The sequence below is a fragment of the Triticum urartu genome, chromosome 7 (assembly GCF_003073215.2).
Source record: "Triticum urartu cultivar G1812 chromosome 7, Tu2.1, whole genome shotgun sequence".
NCBI lineage: Eukaryota > Viridiplantae > Streptophyta > Magnoliopsida > Poales > Poaceae > Triticum > Triticum urartu.
The window spans coordinates 648482761-648497857 of NC_053028.1; the positions used below are offsets into that span (position 1 = coordinate 648482761).

Here is a 15097-nt window from a genome sequence, read left to right on the forward strand (position 1 = left end):
ATTACTAAAAAAATTTAATTTTTTATTTATTTTGAATTTTAAAGGCAGGAAGATAGTAATGGCGCACCTTTGACAGGTGCGCCATTACTAACTTTTTATTTTTATTTTTTTGATATAGTTTGAATTTTGAAGGTGGGGAGATAGTAATGGCGCACCATGGGCAGGTGCGTCATTACTGAGTTTGATTTTTTTTTTAATTTTTTTGCATCTACAGATTTTAAAAGCCCCGTATCTTTTTTCTTGTTAGGTTTTTGGGATTCTGAAAATCTTAAAAGCCCCATTACTAACTTAATTCAATTCGGATGTAATTTTTCAAGTAGATGATTTTTCATATAATTTTTTTTTCATCAGAGTTTGTATGCAAAAGTTATGCCCATTTTACAAATTCTCGAGAGATTTTGCAAAAAAGTCGAAAATTCATGTTTGTAAATTTTGCTAACAACTAGACCACATATCATGGGAATCTTATTTTCTTTTATTTTATTTTGACATTTCTATCATTTTCATTTATTTTTTTGAAACTGAAAAGACGGTCCAGGGGGTGCATTTGGTGATGTGTAAATGTTAGTAGTGGCGCACCAGGGAACAGTGCGCCATTACTAGTTAAAACTAGTAATGGCGCACTATCTCATGATGCGCCATTACTAGTTTTGAAAAAAAAAATTAGTAGTGGCACACAGAGCTTGTGGTGTGCCATTACTAGTTAAAACTAAGTAATGGCGCACTGTACCCTGGTGTGCCATTAATAGTTTTAGAAAAATAAAAAATAAAAATTTACTAGTAATGACGCACCGTGTGTCTGATGCGCCATTAGTAATGAGAACACTAATGACGCACATGTATCCGATGCACCACTGCTATACAGCAGTGGCGCACCACATACATTATGCGTCATTAATGTCCATATTAGCTATAGCCCTTTTCCTAGTACTCCCTCCGTCCCATAATGTAAGACGCTTTTTGACACTAGTGTAGTGTCAAAAAGCATCTTACATTATGGGACGGAGGGAGTAATGACTAAACCAAAAGAGCCAAGCTAATTATGGATCCCGACTACTAGATCAAAAGAGCTGAGCTAATTAATGGTACTCCCAAATATGGACCATGGTGCGAATGGACCAACAATCAACGGTTCTGAGGTGCCACTCTTTGACATGTTCTGCACTAGTCACAATAGGTGAGGCACTAGGTCCGAGTCACTCATTCATCTGAAATATGGCCGAATAATTGTACATTATTTGAAAAAAATGAATTGTTTTAAAAAAGATCGATCGTTGCACATGCACTTCAGGATTATAATTTTTACAACACAAGAACTCCAATTCTACATAGACATGTATTTTTGTTCTTGGTCAGTTTTGCAACAAATTAGCTGAACATACACTTCGGTAGTTGGTTTCTTTGTTAGTAAATTGTAACATGGTATATGTTTTCCATTTTGATGATTGTAATTTTCCTGCACGCGCTACATGACGTTTCCAATAACACTAACGTTTAATTTTAGTTTTCCATTCATGAGCCTGCTGATGAGGTGCTTCGGCCTCGACTGCTTGGCCTAACAACTAGAGGACCATGATGATCGAAGTGCCCATCTATAGTCTTGTTCAGTGTGTGTAGAAGCAAAGGTGCTCAAATCTTGTTTGCTTTTGCATGCCGTGTAGGGATCATATTGGTACATGTATTGATGGATCGTTGGATGAACTACACGATGTGGTTCACCATCCTTGAGAATGTAAGAAAGTAAGATGGTAGAGGTGGGTTGATGATTTACATACATGCTATGATTTCCCATTTATTTATTTATGCATGAGAAAAACCCCAGGTTGATGGATAAATTAGATTTTAGAAAGATTAATGTACTACTAATATCTTGATGTTGAAATGAAGAAGGGAACGTGCACATGTTATTAGCCTTATTGTGATCTCCTCTTTGATAGCGTCGTAATAATCCATGGTTCTGAGTTGCCGCTCTTTTGCACGTGCTGCTCTGGCCATAGTAGGTGAAGCACTGAAGTCCAAGTTACTCACTCATGTGAAACCAGCATATATATTGGCGGAACCATCCACTGAAATGGGAGGAAACAAAATAGTGGCATTATTTGAGTGGGGGGCAGCACAAAGATGCATGATGTCAGAATAGTAGCAAGATGTGATCTATAGGAATAGGGTGCGTTGGGAATTCCTATGTGTGTTTTGCACGATGTGCATGTACATCCGTTGAAGATCGACTTGCATCTTAGACCCACCAAGATAATGTCCGGCCCTTCTGCTAAGTAGGATTGACTGGACAATCTCACACTTCGCATGGGGATTCATTACTTCCAGCCGGATGCTCATCATCTAGTTCTCCTGGATGAAGATTGCACGATCATTGATGTGCGACATATCTGTGAGGGAGAAATTGTTGCGATATGGTGTAGGTGGAATTCCACATTGTATAGGCTATGTCTTTTATTTGCATGTACGAGCAAAACTCCTAGTTGTAGTAGGTGCATTAGGTTCGACTCATCCGAAACCTCGTCGAAATAGCCATGAGACAGACACTAGTGGTGCAAAAACACCACATCGCAAACATTGAAAAGGTTCATTGTACATGGATTTTGGATCTGTTCTTTACAGGACAACACATCGCAAACATTGAAACATTGTGTGCAATGTGCCACTACATTACCCGTGTTTTCACTGGCAGTCGCCTTGTGATGTCGCTTCATGTCCATGACTGCCTCCGACAGACGTGCATCGATGCCCTCATTGCAAATGGTTTTCTTTGATTAATCATGTGTGAAGTACACCACACTGCACATGGTCTCATTTGTAATGTGTATAACAAAATCACATGCTTTCAGATGTAAACATCACATAGGCAAGATCACATCAACATAGCATAACCAACATGCATATGACAAAGTTCTAGATGACATCCATATGCGTGACAAAGTTTAAAGCCAAAATAGCACTTCCCAAAATAACACTTCCATACCATGAATCATAGATCACAGTCATGCACCTAATGACAAAATGAGAGAAATCTAACTCCAAAGTTCTAAAACTCAAACTCACAAAGTTATAGAAATCTAACTGCTATCAGCAAGGTAGGTTCTACAAGAGTTTCCTCCCCAAGTTGGTCCGCTGACTGGTCAGGCAAATGTAGCATCATTCTAGCACCAACTACAGACTACCCAATTGCTCCAGTATGCTCCCTTCTATTCCGATAATTTTCACCAATAAGTTCGAGTGGCCCTTGAGGAAAATATCTGTGATATGCAATAAAATAATTTACAAACTAAGTATGGTTCTACAAAAAAACAAAGGACACCCGACCCAAACAGTGAAGATAAAACCCACACATAAAAAAGGCCAGAAAAAGTAAAAAAAAATCAAACAAAATAGAAAAACGCATGACCTACTACAGTAGTGGGCCGGCCCGGTCGGTCCGCACATGAGGCAAGGTGAGCATACATCTCACTATAAGCAAGATATAGCTCACGTGCTAATTTTACTATTGTGTTATACTTTGTAATACCAACTAATGTTCCCCTCCTAGGCCTGGTCCCAGGCAGTCGTCCCTCCCACCTAGGTTATGTCTTTTCATTTCTTATGTATGAGAGAAACACCCAAGCTGGTAAATTTGACTTCTAGAAATACTAAAGTACTAATGTCTTCCATATTTTCTGACACGGATAAGAGAACATGCCCTTAAGTGCATCTCTAACAGTTCCCCCAAAAGTTATATTTACTTAATTAGGAAGAAAAACTATGGTTTGGGTAATGAACCCAGTTGTTATTTATATTTCCTTATATCATGATAAATGTTTTTTATTCATGTTAGAATTGTATTAACCGGAAACTTAGTACATGTGTGAATACATAGACAAACAGAGTGTCACTAGTATGCCTCTACTTGACTAGCTCGCTAATCAAAGATGGTTAAGTTTCCTAGCCATAGACATGAGTTGTCATTTGATGAACGGGATCACATCATTAGAGAATGATGTGATTGACTTGACCCATCCGTTAGCTTAGCGCGATGATCGTTTAGTTTGTTGCTATTGCTTTCTTCATAACGTATACATGTTCCTATGACTATGAGATTATGCAACTCCCGAATACCGGAGGAACACTTAGTGTGCTATCAAACGTCACAACGTAACTGGGTGACTATATAAAGATGCTCTACAGGTGTCTCTGATGGTGTTTGTTGAGTTGGCATAGATCGAGATTAGGATTTGTCACTCCGTGTATCGGAGAGGTATCTCTGGGCCCTCTCAGTAATGCACATCACTATAAGCCTTGCAAACAATGTGACTAATGAGTTAGTTACGGGATGTTGCATTACGGAACGAGTAAAGAGACTTGCCGGTAACGAGATTGAACTAGGTATTGAGATACCGATGATCGAATCTCAGGCAAGTAACATACCGATGACAAAGGGAACAATGTATGTTGTTATGCGGTTTGACCGATAAAGATCTTCGTAGAATATGTAGGAACCAATATGAGCATCCAGGTTCCGCTATTGGTTATTGACCGGAAGTGAGTCTCGGTCATGTCTACATAGTTCTCGAACCCATAGTGTCCACACGCTTAACATTCGATGACAATCGGTATTATGAGTTTATGTGTTTTGATGTATCGAAGGTAGTTTGGAGTCCCGGATGTGATCACGGACATGACCAGGATCTCGAAATGGTCGAGACATAAAGATTGATATATTGGACGACTATATTCAGACACCGGAAATGTTCCGGAGAAGTTTCGGATAAAACCGGAGTGCCGGAGGGTTATCGGAACCCCCCAGGGGAAACTAATGGGCCTCATGGGCCTTAGTGGAGAGAGAGGGGCGGCTAGGGCAGGCCGCACACCCCCTCCCCCTTGGGTCCGAATTGGACTAGGGAAGGGGGGGTGGCGCCCCCCCCCTTTCCTTCCCCCTCTCTCCCTCTCCTTCCTTCCCCCTCTCTTCCTTGTTGGAAACCTACTAGGAATAGGGTTCCTATTCCTAGTAGGAATCCTACTTGGGAAGCACCCCTATAGGGTCGGCCGGCCTCCCCCTTGCTCCTTTATATATAGGGGCAGGGGGCACCCTAGAACACACAAGTTGACAGTTGTCTTAGCCGTGTGCGGTGCCCCACTCCACAGATTTCCATCTCGGTCATATCGTTGTAGTGCTTAGGCGAAGCCCTGCATCGGTAACTTCATCATCACCGACATCACGCCGTCGTGCGGACAAAACTCTCCCTCGACCTCAGCAAGATCTAGAGATCGTGGGACGTCACCGAGCTAAACGTGTGCAGATCGCGGAGGTGATGGTCGGATCGTGAAGATGTACGACTACATCAACCGCGTTGTCATAACGCTCCTGCTTTCGGTCTACGAGGGTACGTGTACAACACTCTCCCCTCTCGTTGCTATGCATCACCTAGATGGATCTTGCATGTGCGTACGAATTTTTTTGAAATTACTGCGTTCCCCAACATACCTGGCATATTAACTAAACATCTAACTCCTTAAAATTATAGGTTTTCATACCTTAGAAAACCACACTCTAGATTATTTTTACTCCAAGAAGGGGAACTATCGGGATATTTAAGCAGCCCATGACGCCTCTCTCCCCTAGCTATGTGGCGCCGTCGTCGCTTGTGTAGTCGTCTGAGAGCCGCCAGCGATGAATCAGTCTACGTCCCCCCCCCCACCTCTCCTCTGTCGTCGGCATCAGACTCATCATCGCCGTCCCAGTCGCCCCCATCACAATGCTTCAATCTGTTGCCAGTGAGCCTCGATGTGGACGGGAAACTGAGCCACGTGAGCTTGGGGAAGCAGTAGGAGCCCGTCGCGTGAGCCCACGCCGATCGACGGCACTGGAATGGTTCTTCTTCACTGCCCCACGGTCGAGCTCCATGTCGCTCCCGTCGGGAGATCCCCACCATGGCCTACGCATTATGTCGAATCATCGCAATTTAGTAGCGCCGCCATCACTTCTGCCCACAATCCGACGAGCCCCCCCCCCCCCACCCCTTCTCCTTTGCAGCTGCAAGTGTCCCATTGTTAAAAAAACTCACACATACTGGGGAATACCAATCGAGACTTCTTCACGTGTGGTGGTTGTGAAAGCGAGGTATAACAAAAATTTCCTATGTTTTGCAACTTGGCATACAAATCTCGTTGCTCTGAATATTACACGCACAGAGAGGATTTGGCAGCACATAGATATGGGTCGATCTCGTGAAGTTTTCGTTAACCATATGTTATATTAGTACTATCGGTCACTGAGAGAGAAGCTAGGTGTGATGCACTGACAGACGCACACGAGAAGCAAGTCCAAATCAACGAGATGCAAGTCGAGAGAAAGAAATTTAAGAAGCTTTCGCCATGCAGTCGTAGCTATAGTAATGATTTGGTTCATACTCCCTGGATCATCAACAGTTCTTCTTGTGGGAGCCATTGCACAGCTGATGTTCTTAGTTTAGGTTAGCTAGAGAAACCACTATGTTCTTACTAATATGCACCATAAATCATCGCAGACAGTTCTTATTGTGCAACATTATATTTAATATGTATCCTAGATCAAGTTTTGGATTAAATAGGTTATGAAATATATGTCCAAATGAAGTTTGTATGCAACATCTAGAAGCAAAAGTTATTTTTTGTGGGATTAAGTTCAAAGGTATGCTAGATGAAGAAAAATTGCCCCCCCCCCCATCCCCCAAGAAATACATTTTTTTCTAGAATAGGGGATACAATTGTGAATTACATGATAGGGGATTTCTTTGGGGTGCCTTATGGCTTCGAAGATCTTCCTTAGGGTGATAGCCCATGGTATGACATCTCGTTGGACCAACCAAGCGCACGAGCAATGATTCCTTCCTGAAGGCGTTGTCTTAAAAGTGTTGCGCCCTGTCTGCTAATATGTAATCGTAGCTTCGATGGTACAATTAGATATTGCTATCGCGAGGCATGGCCTCAAGGTTTTTGTATTTTTCCTCTTTGTAAGATGACTTTTTTGACATTATTAAAAATTAATAATATATGGTTTCGGAAAAGAAAAAAGATCCAGTAGGTACCACTTGATACTTTGTGGCCCGCTGGCCCTATAATCCTGGACAGAGAGAGTAGGTTATGTCTTTTTCTTATGTATGAGGAAAAATCTCAAGTTGATTAATTTGAGTTTAGAAAGATTAACGTACTAATGTATGTCATATTTGCTGAAATGAAGAAGGGAGCGTGCCCATAGTACTAGCTATTGTGATCTTTCATGAACGAAAATATGGAAATCCTATGCACAAACTGTATCAACTCGGTGTTGTACCAGATCTTTTGCACATGCCGCCCAAGTCATAGTGGGCGGCATAGTAGGTAGAACACTAAAGTCCGAGCTACTCACTCATCTAAAACCTATATATATAGTGGCGGAACCATCCATTGAAATGGACATGAGGGGACACAAAAGTGACATTATTTGAGTGAGGAGCACAGCACAAAGATGCATGATATCAAAATAGTAACGAGACGTGATCTATAGGAATAGGATGCATCAGAAATTTGTATGGAAATTCTGCATCACTAGCTCGTACATTTGTGTATTGCTAGTCGACTTGAATTTACTTCCATCAATTGCACAATCTCACTTCTTGCATTGTCACCACTTCTAGCCAGATGGTCATCATATGGATCTCCTAGACGAAGGCCGTGTGAGCATCAATGCACGATGTCTATTGGGGAGAAATTGTCATGGCATGGACGGTGTAGGAGAAATACCCCTGTATATAGGCCACGCCTTCTATTTTCGTGTGCACAATTTCATTGGTCAACTGTGTGCACAGTATACCACATTGCGCACAGGCCCATTTGCAATGTGTGCAGTATAACAAAATTGATGATTTCAGATGTAAACATAAGATCACATCATATAGGATAAGCTGCATAACCAACATGCATATAACAAAATTCCAGACAACATCCATATGTGTGACAAAGTTCAAAGCCAAAATGACACTTCCATCATGAATCATATGATCAGTTATGCACCTAATAGCCAAAATAACACTTCCATCATGAATCATATAACAAAGTTCTAGACGCATCACCTAATAGCCAAAATAACACTTCCATCATGAATCATATAACAAAGTTCTAGACGCATCCATATGATCAGTGTCATGCACCTAATAGCAAAATGCTACTATAAATCTAACTGAAAAAGTTCTAGATATCTAGCTGGTATCATCAGCAAGGTAGGTTCTAGAAGAGTTTCCCAGCCCAAGCTGGACCGCTGAGTGGTCAGGCAAATGTAGAATCATTCTGGGGTGACTAATAACCACCCAATTGCTCCAGTATGCTCCCTTCTATCCCAATTATTTTAACCAATGAGTTCGAGTGGCCCTTGAGGAAAATATCCGTGATCTGCAATCAAATGATTCGCACACTGAGTATGGTCCCACGAAATGAAGTCTCAAACAACTGATGCTATCAAACAGCTATGAATTATAGAAGTTCATGATGTTGCTCTCTACAAAGCTGTTTTCATGAGAAGAATGGGCCAGCAAAAATGTCTCACATTATATGTTGATAACTACTCCCTCTGTAAAGAATTATTAGAGCGTTTAGATCACAGATCAGTTAAGTAGTGATCTCTAAACGCTCTTAAATTACTTTATAGAGGGAGTAATACTTCATACATACGCCTATCAGCATACCTGGGTACACCCAAATAGCTTGAGAGTTCTCAACGATGAGCAACTGTCAACAATCAGCCCCAAAGCTTCATTGGTCAGACCACGGCAGAAGGAAACATCCAGAACCTCCAAGCGTACGGAGCACTTGAGAGCAATCGACCGTGCAGTAAGGTTTCCAGCCTAAAGTAAGAGCAATAAATTATATAGATTAAAATGTGCATAAAAGTTGGTCACATACGAAACAACCAAGAAGCATCGCAAAAATACAGTGAAACAAAGTAGACAGTAACAGTACAGTAAATGTGAGGCCAAAGGCAAGATGCATTTTCTGTTCCACATCAGTATTAGATCTAAACAAGGCGGAGGCCTCAGGGATTGGTGTCCTCTGTGTAAGGGGGTTCTATGTTCCATGATATGAGTTTGATGTTTGTCAGAACAGTTTGCATGACTTATGTATGTGTTGTATACTCTTATATGTCAGCATGCGCGAGTTGGAGTATAATGTGAAAGCGTGTTTGCTCAATAGAGGATTAGTACTACAACTTATAAAATATCTATTGTCTATTTATTTCATGACTACCTTGAAATTTTATGGATCATCAAACATAGATTTTAATAACAGTGCACCAGCTAGCATAATCTTATTTCAAGTACGATGTCATGGATACAGGTGCATACACTAGATGATAGAGTTATGATTTGAAGGTTTCATATCAATGAGAAACACACATCCGAGCAGACAAAAGGAGCATGGACAAAGTACCTTCTCAATGTTGTTTAGGCTCAACTCAGTTAGACATCCTCCAGATTCTTCCAAAAACTGAGACAGTGCTTCATCACTGCAAAATTGATTAGGTTCATTGCAGCATGAGGAAGATTTTTTGCACGATATCATTTACACAAAAATCATGTGCAGATCAATACAAAAGAAGACTACGAAAAACAATATATTCATAAACTGAAGCATCATAAAAATGGAAACCATGTTAAATATTCATAAGTGTTAAGCTGTGCTGATGCATTGGTTGAGACAGCAAAAATCCCAGGAGAATAATAATGTGTGAATATGAAATGGTCAGGGGATGGTATCTTGTACACATAACTAAAGTATGAATCCTTTTCTTCTGGTTTGAATGTCGAGAACTTTTGGGAAACAGGAAACCAGTCAAGAGTCCTAGTGGTGTGTTTGCTTTTCTTATCTCTTTGAATTTTACATTTTGGTGTTTCCAACATCCTAATCCTAAAATAAAAAGTAGCAATGTAATCTATTGAAACAGGCCATCATGACCACCAAACAGGTTGCCTACACATGCCATCCAGCAGCACATAAGACCTTGACAAGTAGTGGAGTAAGAATCATGAATTCACTTCTCAAATCAGTTGACGTCATTAAAAACACTCATTAAAGTCAGACCAAACCATATTGGCACTTCTACAAATCTACAAATAACCCCATGTGTAAATTAGCTTACTGAAAATCATTGATAGATTGCTAATTGAAAGGGAAAGCTAGTTCATATTCAATTATTATATACACCACAAAATTTTGAGAGCCTTCATATGCAAAATTTCAGCAGATATAAACATGAATATGAATGGAAAAATGGGAATACCTGAATGTATTCTTTTGAAGCTTTAATTTCTTTATAAAACGACAGCCATCACGAAGATGTCTCGTTGCTGAGTCACGCAACCTACTCAAGTTTCGTATATCTAAAGATGATAACTGGGGGCAGTTCACCCCAATAGTCTTAATGGAGGATGAGGTCAGTTTCCTGCAAATTAGACAGCGCAATGACAAAAAAAAAGTCAGAATGTACCCTCATATCACTTCTCTTTATATGCATAATAAACATGTCATAGTTAACTTAAAAAACCTGCAACAACAACAACAACAACAAAGCCTTTAGTCCCAAACAAGTTGGGGTAGGCTAGAGGTGAAACCCATAAGATCTCGGAACCAACTCATGGCTCTGGCACATGGATAGCAAGCTTCCACGCACCCCTGTCCATAGCTAGCTCTTTGGTGATACTCCAATCCTTCAGGTCTCTCTTAACGGACTCCTCCCATGTCAAATTCGGTCTACCCCGCCCTCTCTTGACATTCTCCGCACGCTTTAGCCGTCCGCTATGCACTGGAGCTTCTGGAGGCCTGCGCTGAATATGCCCAAACCATCTCAGACGATGTTGGACAAGCTTCTCCTCAATTGGTGCTACCCCAACTCTATCTCGTATATCATCATTCCGGACTCAATCCTTCCTCGTGTGGCCACAAATCCATCTCAACATACGCATCTCCGCCACACCTAACTGTTGAACATGTCGCCTTTTAGTCGGCCAACACTCCGCGCCATACAACATTGCGGGTCAAACCGCCGGCCTGTAGAACTTGCCTTTTAGCTTTTGTGGCACTCTCTTGTCACAGAGAATGCCAGAAGCTTGGCGCCACTTCATCCATCCGGCTTTGATTCGATGGTTCACATCTTCATCAATACCCCCATCCTCCTGCAACATTGACCCCAAATACCGAAAGGTGTCCTTCCGAGGTACCACCTGGCCATCAAGGCTAACCTCCTCCTCCTCACACCTAGTAGTACTGAAAGCGCACATCATGTACTCGGTTTTAGTTCTACTAAGCCTAAACCCTTTCGATTCCAAGGTTTGTCTCCATAACTCTAACTTCCTATTTACCCCCGTCCGACTATCGTCAACTAGCACCACATCATCCGCAAAGAGCATACACCATGGGATATCTCCTTGTATATCCCTTGTGACCTCATCCATCACCAATGCAAAAAGATAAGGGCTCAAAGCTGACCCCTGATGCAGTCCTATCTTAATCGGGAAGTCATCGGTGTCGACATCACTTGTTCGAACACTTGTCACAACATTATCGTACATGTCCTTGATGAGGGTAATGTACTTTGCTGGGACTTTGTGTTTCTCCAAGGCCCACCACATAACTTAAAAAACCTGACTCGTCATAATTACTGGTAAGTGGACACATTATGGTTGCAAGCGACCATGAAGGACACGATTGGTTAGCATATAGCACAGGGGGCTCCTTAACTTACTCCACAATATAGGATATAGATATGCAATATTATTTAGATAGATAGGGGAGGCATTTAAACAGGAAAGAGATCGGATTGGGTTTTGCAAGATTAGAGTTAGGAGGGTCAATGAACAAGAGAATAGTTATCAATCAAGAAAAAAGAATTTTAGCAATCCATTTATGCCATTGTTCATCCTCTCTAACCTACTACACAATCCCCTACAGGTCCAGCCATCTTTGCGGCAGTAGAAACCTAGTTTGTTCCAGAAGAATATTATAATCTCCTCCTGGATATGAAGAACAAAGGCGCAAATGACCAGTGACTCCATCTATAACTGAATTAATACTAAGGATCTAATCTGAAAGACAAGATGAAAGTAAGGTACCAATGCCATTAGTAGCATGGAAAATCATGCTGCACTTTCAGCTTCTGTCTCATATCATGGAAAATCTATGATATGACCAGTGATGTTTGATAGTTTTCATAACAAAATATATTATAACAGGCTTCCTAATTCAGTAACAACTTTCAACTAATGACTTCAGTTATAGAATGAAATTCTACGGAAAAAATGCTCCTGCATTGAAGTAAAAGGCAAATAGGTAAAGTAGAAAACTGTAATCTTCTAAGAGAACTACAAGATATAATATACACTGAAGAAACTACAGCTGTAAGTAGGGATACTTACAGGCAACCAGCAAACGCTAACTCCCTTATATTAGGGCCATGTATAGGAATGAGCTCATTCACAAACTTGTCACAGACAGACTGTATGCCAGACATTGATAAAACCTCCAGTTGTTTAATTTTCTTTAGAGCAGGAAGAATCATCATGGCATCCACATTTAGGCAGTCATTAATATATAGTTCTCTCAATACAGATTGCAGCCTATTAGCAAGATTCTCAATTCCAGTTGATGTGAGAAGAGAACACTCGCTTAAATTTAGCGAACTCAGAGAAGGTGCTGCTGAGATGAGTTTGTCTAACCCATTATCAGAAAGACGGTAATTTCCCATCAGAGATATTTTTCTTAATAATGGCATGCAATTTGGAACCTTTGCCAAGGTAGTAGGCAAAATATAGTCAGGCATGCATCGCCCAGATAAGTCAAGCTGCAGAACCTTCACAAAAGGAAAGAAAAGAAAAGAGAAAATAAGTCCTTGAAAGATGACTTGCCCAAAAACAGGGCAGCAAAGTCTGCTGGTCAAACACTCATAATCAACAGAAGCAATGATATCTTAGTTTCTCAATAACAAACTCATATGTTCAGCGAAAGCAGTAGATGATGTGATCATGAAACATGAATTGCATAAGTGAAAAGCAGTACCTCTAAGGATTCAGTCATGCATTTACCAAAAACAGCCTCAAAGTCATCCTCATTCAACCAGGAACACTCCCTAAGCTGCAGTGCCACAGGATTGTCACACAAGATTTCAGTAAGAAGATGGGTATTCATCTTCCTAGAACGGCACAGTTCCGTGAGAAGTTTATGTTTTAGGTCCTCAGGTATGCCTCCAAGTGATTCAATACCTTCAGCATGGCTTGCAAGAGTTTGCATGCATAAGCTTGCAAGTGATGGGACAGGTCGCAGCGGAGCTTTCTTGTTTTTCAAAGGTGTCCACAGAATGACATTATCAGCATCATTAGCTAGTTTAGACGACGGACCCAACTCCCTGGCTCTCAATTTGGCATCTCTATCATCCATGATCCTCAATGCAGTAGAATATGGACCTGGCCAATCCTGAGCATCAGCCGCAGGCTCTAACTCTTCTTCATCATCTTCATCACTATGTACATCTTCATCTGCTTTGAAGAATGCAAATTTTGGTGCCAGCTTAATAGCTCTCTCTCTTGCCGCTTGCCTCCAAAGCGGCTCCACATCAGCATCAGCTGCTCCTGAGACGCTCTGATTCTCCTCTAAAACCACAGGTTGCCAATCCATCTCATCATCACTTAACTTCTGGGGCAATAAAACCTCTTCCACAACCATCTTCCCCTTTCCTTTATCATCACGACTGAACTTCCTGGTCCTGGTACCAGATGGAATACCCACACTGACAGCAGCACCAGAATCGTTGTTCCCAAGAACCAGCTTTGTGTTTCCTTCACCTCTATTTCCAGACTCATGCCTGAGAACCTCCTCACTGAAATCCATATCCGCAGCTGCCTTCTCTGCCGAATCATGCATGAGCATAGACTCCTCACTGAAGAGCTGTTCATTCCTGTCATTAACTTGTCCAATTCCCCCTCTACGAGTCCTCACAGAACCACCACTCCCCTGGCTGGTCATATGCGAACCCATAGCCACCACATTCGGTTCAGTCAGGTTAAAAGGAGCAAACAAGTTTGCCGGTACCTTCATGCCATGATCCCCCGGCAGCACAAAATCCTCCCTGTCGCTCTCCGAATCAGGCACGTAATCGGCCGCCGGTCCGGCCATCGTGCTCGCACTCCCTTTCACCGGCAGCACAAAGTCATCATCGCTGTCGCTCTCTGAATCAGCCACGTAGTCGGCCAGCCGAGCCGACACGCCCTTGCGCCGCTTCGCCGTGCCCTCGGCGTCCTGGTGCAGCATTTCGTCGTGCACCTTGTCTCCAGACCCGGACCCTCCTCCATCCGGTCCGAGCGCCATCTCTGCGTGAACGTCTGGCTCCACGGGCCGCTTCCCGAGCCGAGACCCTGACCGCAAGCTCCTGCGCGTCCCCTGAGCACTGGAGCCGCCGCCGCTGCCGCCCGAAGCCATAGCCTCGTCGCCGCCGCCGCCATCGCTCCCCGACTCCCCAGCCTCCAGGGAAGCAGCCGCAGCAACGGCGGAAGCACGAGGCCTCCCCCTCCTCCTCCCGCGAGCGCCCGACGAAGCGGCGTCCCGGTCGGAGGAGGCCGCCGCGGGGGTGCCCGGGCTGGCGGCGCCGGCCAGGCGCAGGCTGCGGCGGGGCGCCTCGACGGCGGGGGACTTGAGGGACCCGTCGTCGGCGGCGGGGGAGCCGAGGCCGAGGGAGACGGAGGTGGACGGGGAGGGCGCCGGCGTGCTCAGCAGGCCGTCCATCGCCGCCGGCGGCGAGTGCGGGGCGGGGGCGGGCGCGATGGCGGCCCTGGCGCGCGCGGGCCGGCGGCGCATCGGGTGGGTGGGGTGGAGGTGGGGGTGGATTGGGTGGGAGGGGAGGCGGGAGGCGGAGGTATATGGGAGGGGAAGGGGAAGGGGGGAGGCTTGCCGAGGAAGGAGGCGGCGGGGATTCGGCGGAGGTTTTTTAATAGGCTTCCTTCCCGCGCGATGGAGGAGGGGAGCGGGGCGGGCGGGCGGCGGTTGGGTTGGGTCGTGGGACGGACGGAGCGAGGCCCGATGCGGCGCTGGGCATTGGTTCGTGGGGTGC

At 43.5% G+C, this 15097-nt stretch overlaps 1 protein-coding gene across 1 annotated transcript; it reads right to left on the reverse strand.

The window, feature by feature from the left end:
* Positions 1-7497: 7497 nt before the first annotated feature.
* Positions 7498-14883, reverse strand: LOC125522425. Its single transcript, XM_048687490.1, has 6 exons — positions 13054-14883; positions 12414-12847; positions 10283-10444; positions 9433-9508; positions 8691-8849; positions 7498-8397 (listed from the first exon to the last, which is right to left on the reverse strand). The coding sequence occupies exons 1-6, from the start codon at positions 14842-14844 to the stop codon at positions 8305-8307; spliced, it is 2715 nt and encodes a 904-aa protein (XP_048543447.1). The 5' UTR covers positions 14845-14883; the 3' UTR covers positions 7498-8304.
* Between the last annotated feature and the right edge of the window lie 214 nt (positions 14884-15097).

Coding starts and splice junctions, on each gene's coding strand:
- LOC125522425 (XM_048687490.1), bottom strand. CDS start 14,844: ATGCGCCGCCGGCCCGCGCGCGCCAGGGCCGCCATCGCGCCCGCCCCC. Junction 10,445..12,413: donor TTAGCGTTTGCTGGTTGCCT/GTAAGTATCCCT, acceptor TCTAATTTGCAG/GAAACTGACCTCATCCTCCA. Junction 8,850..9,432: donor GCCTAAACAACATTGAGAAG/GTACTTTGTCCA, acceptor CTCTTACTTTAG/GCTGGAAACCTTACTGCACG.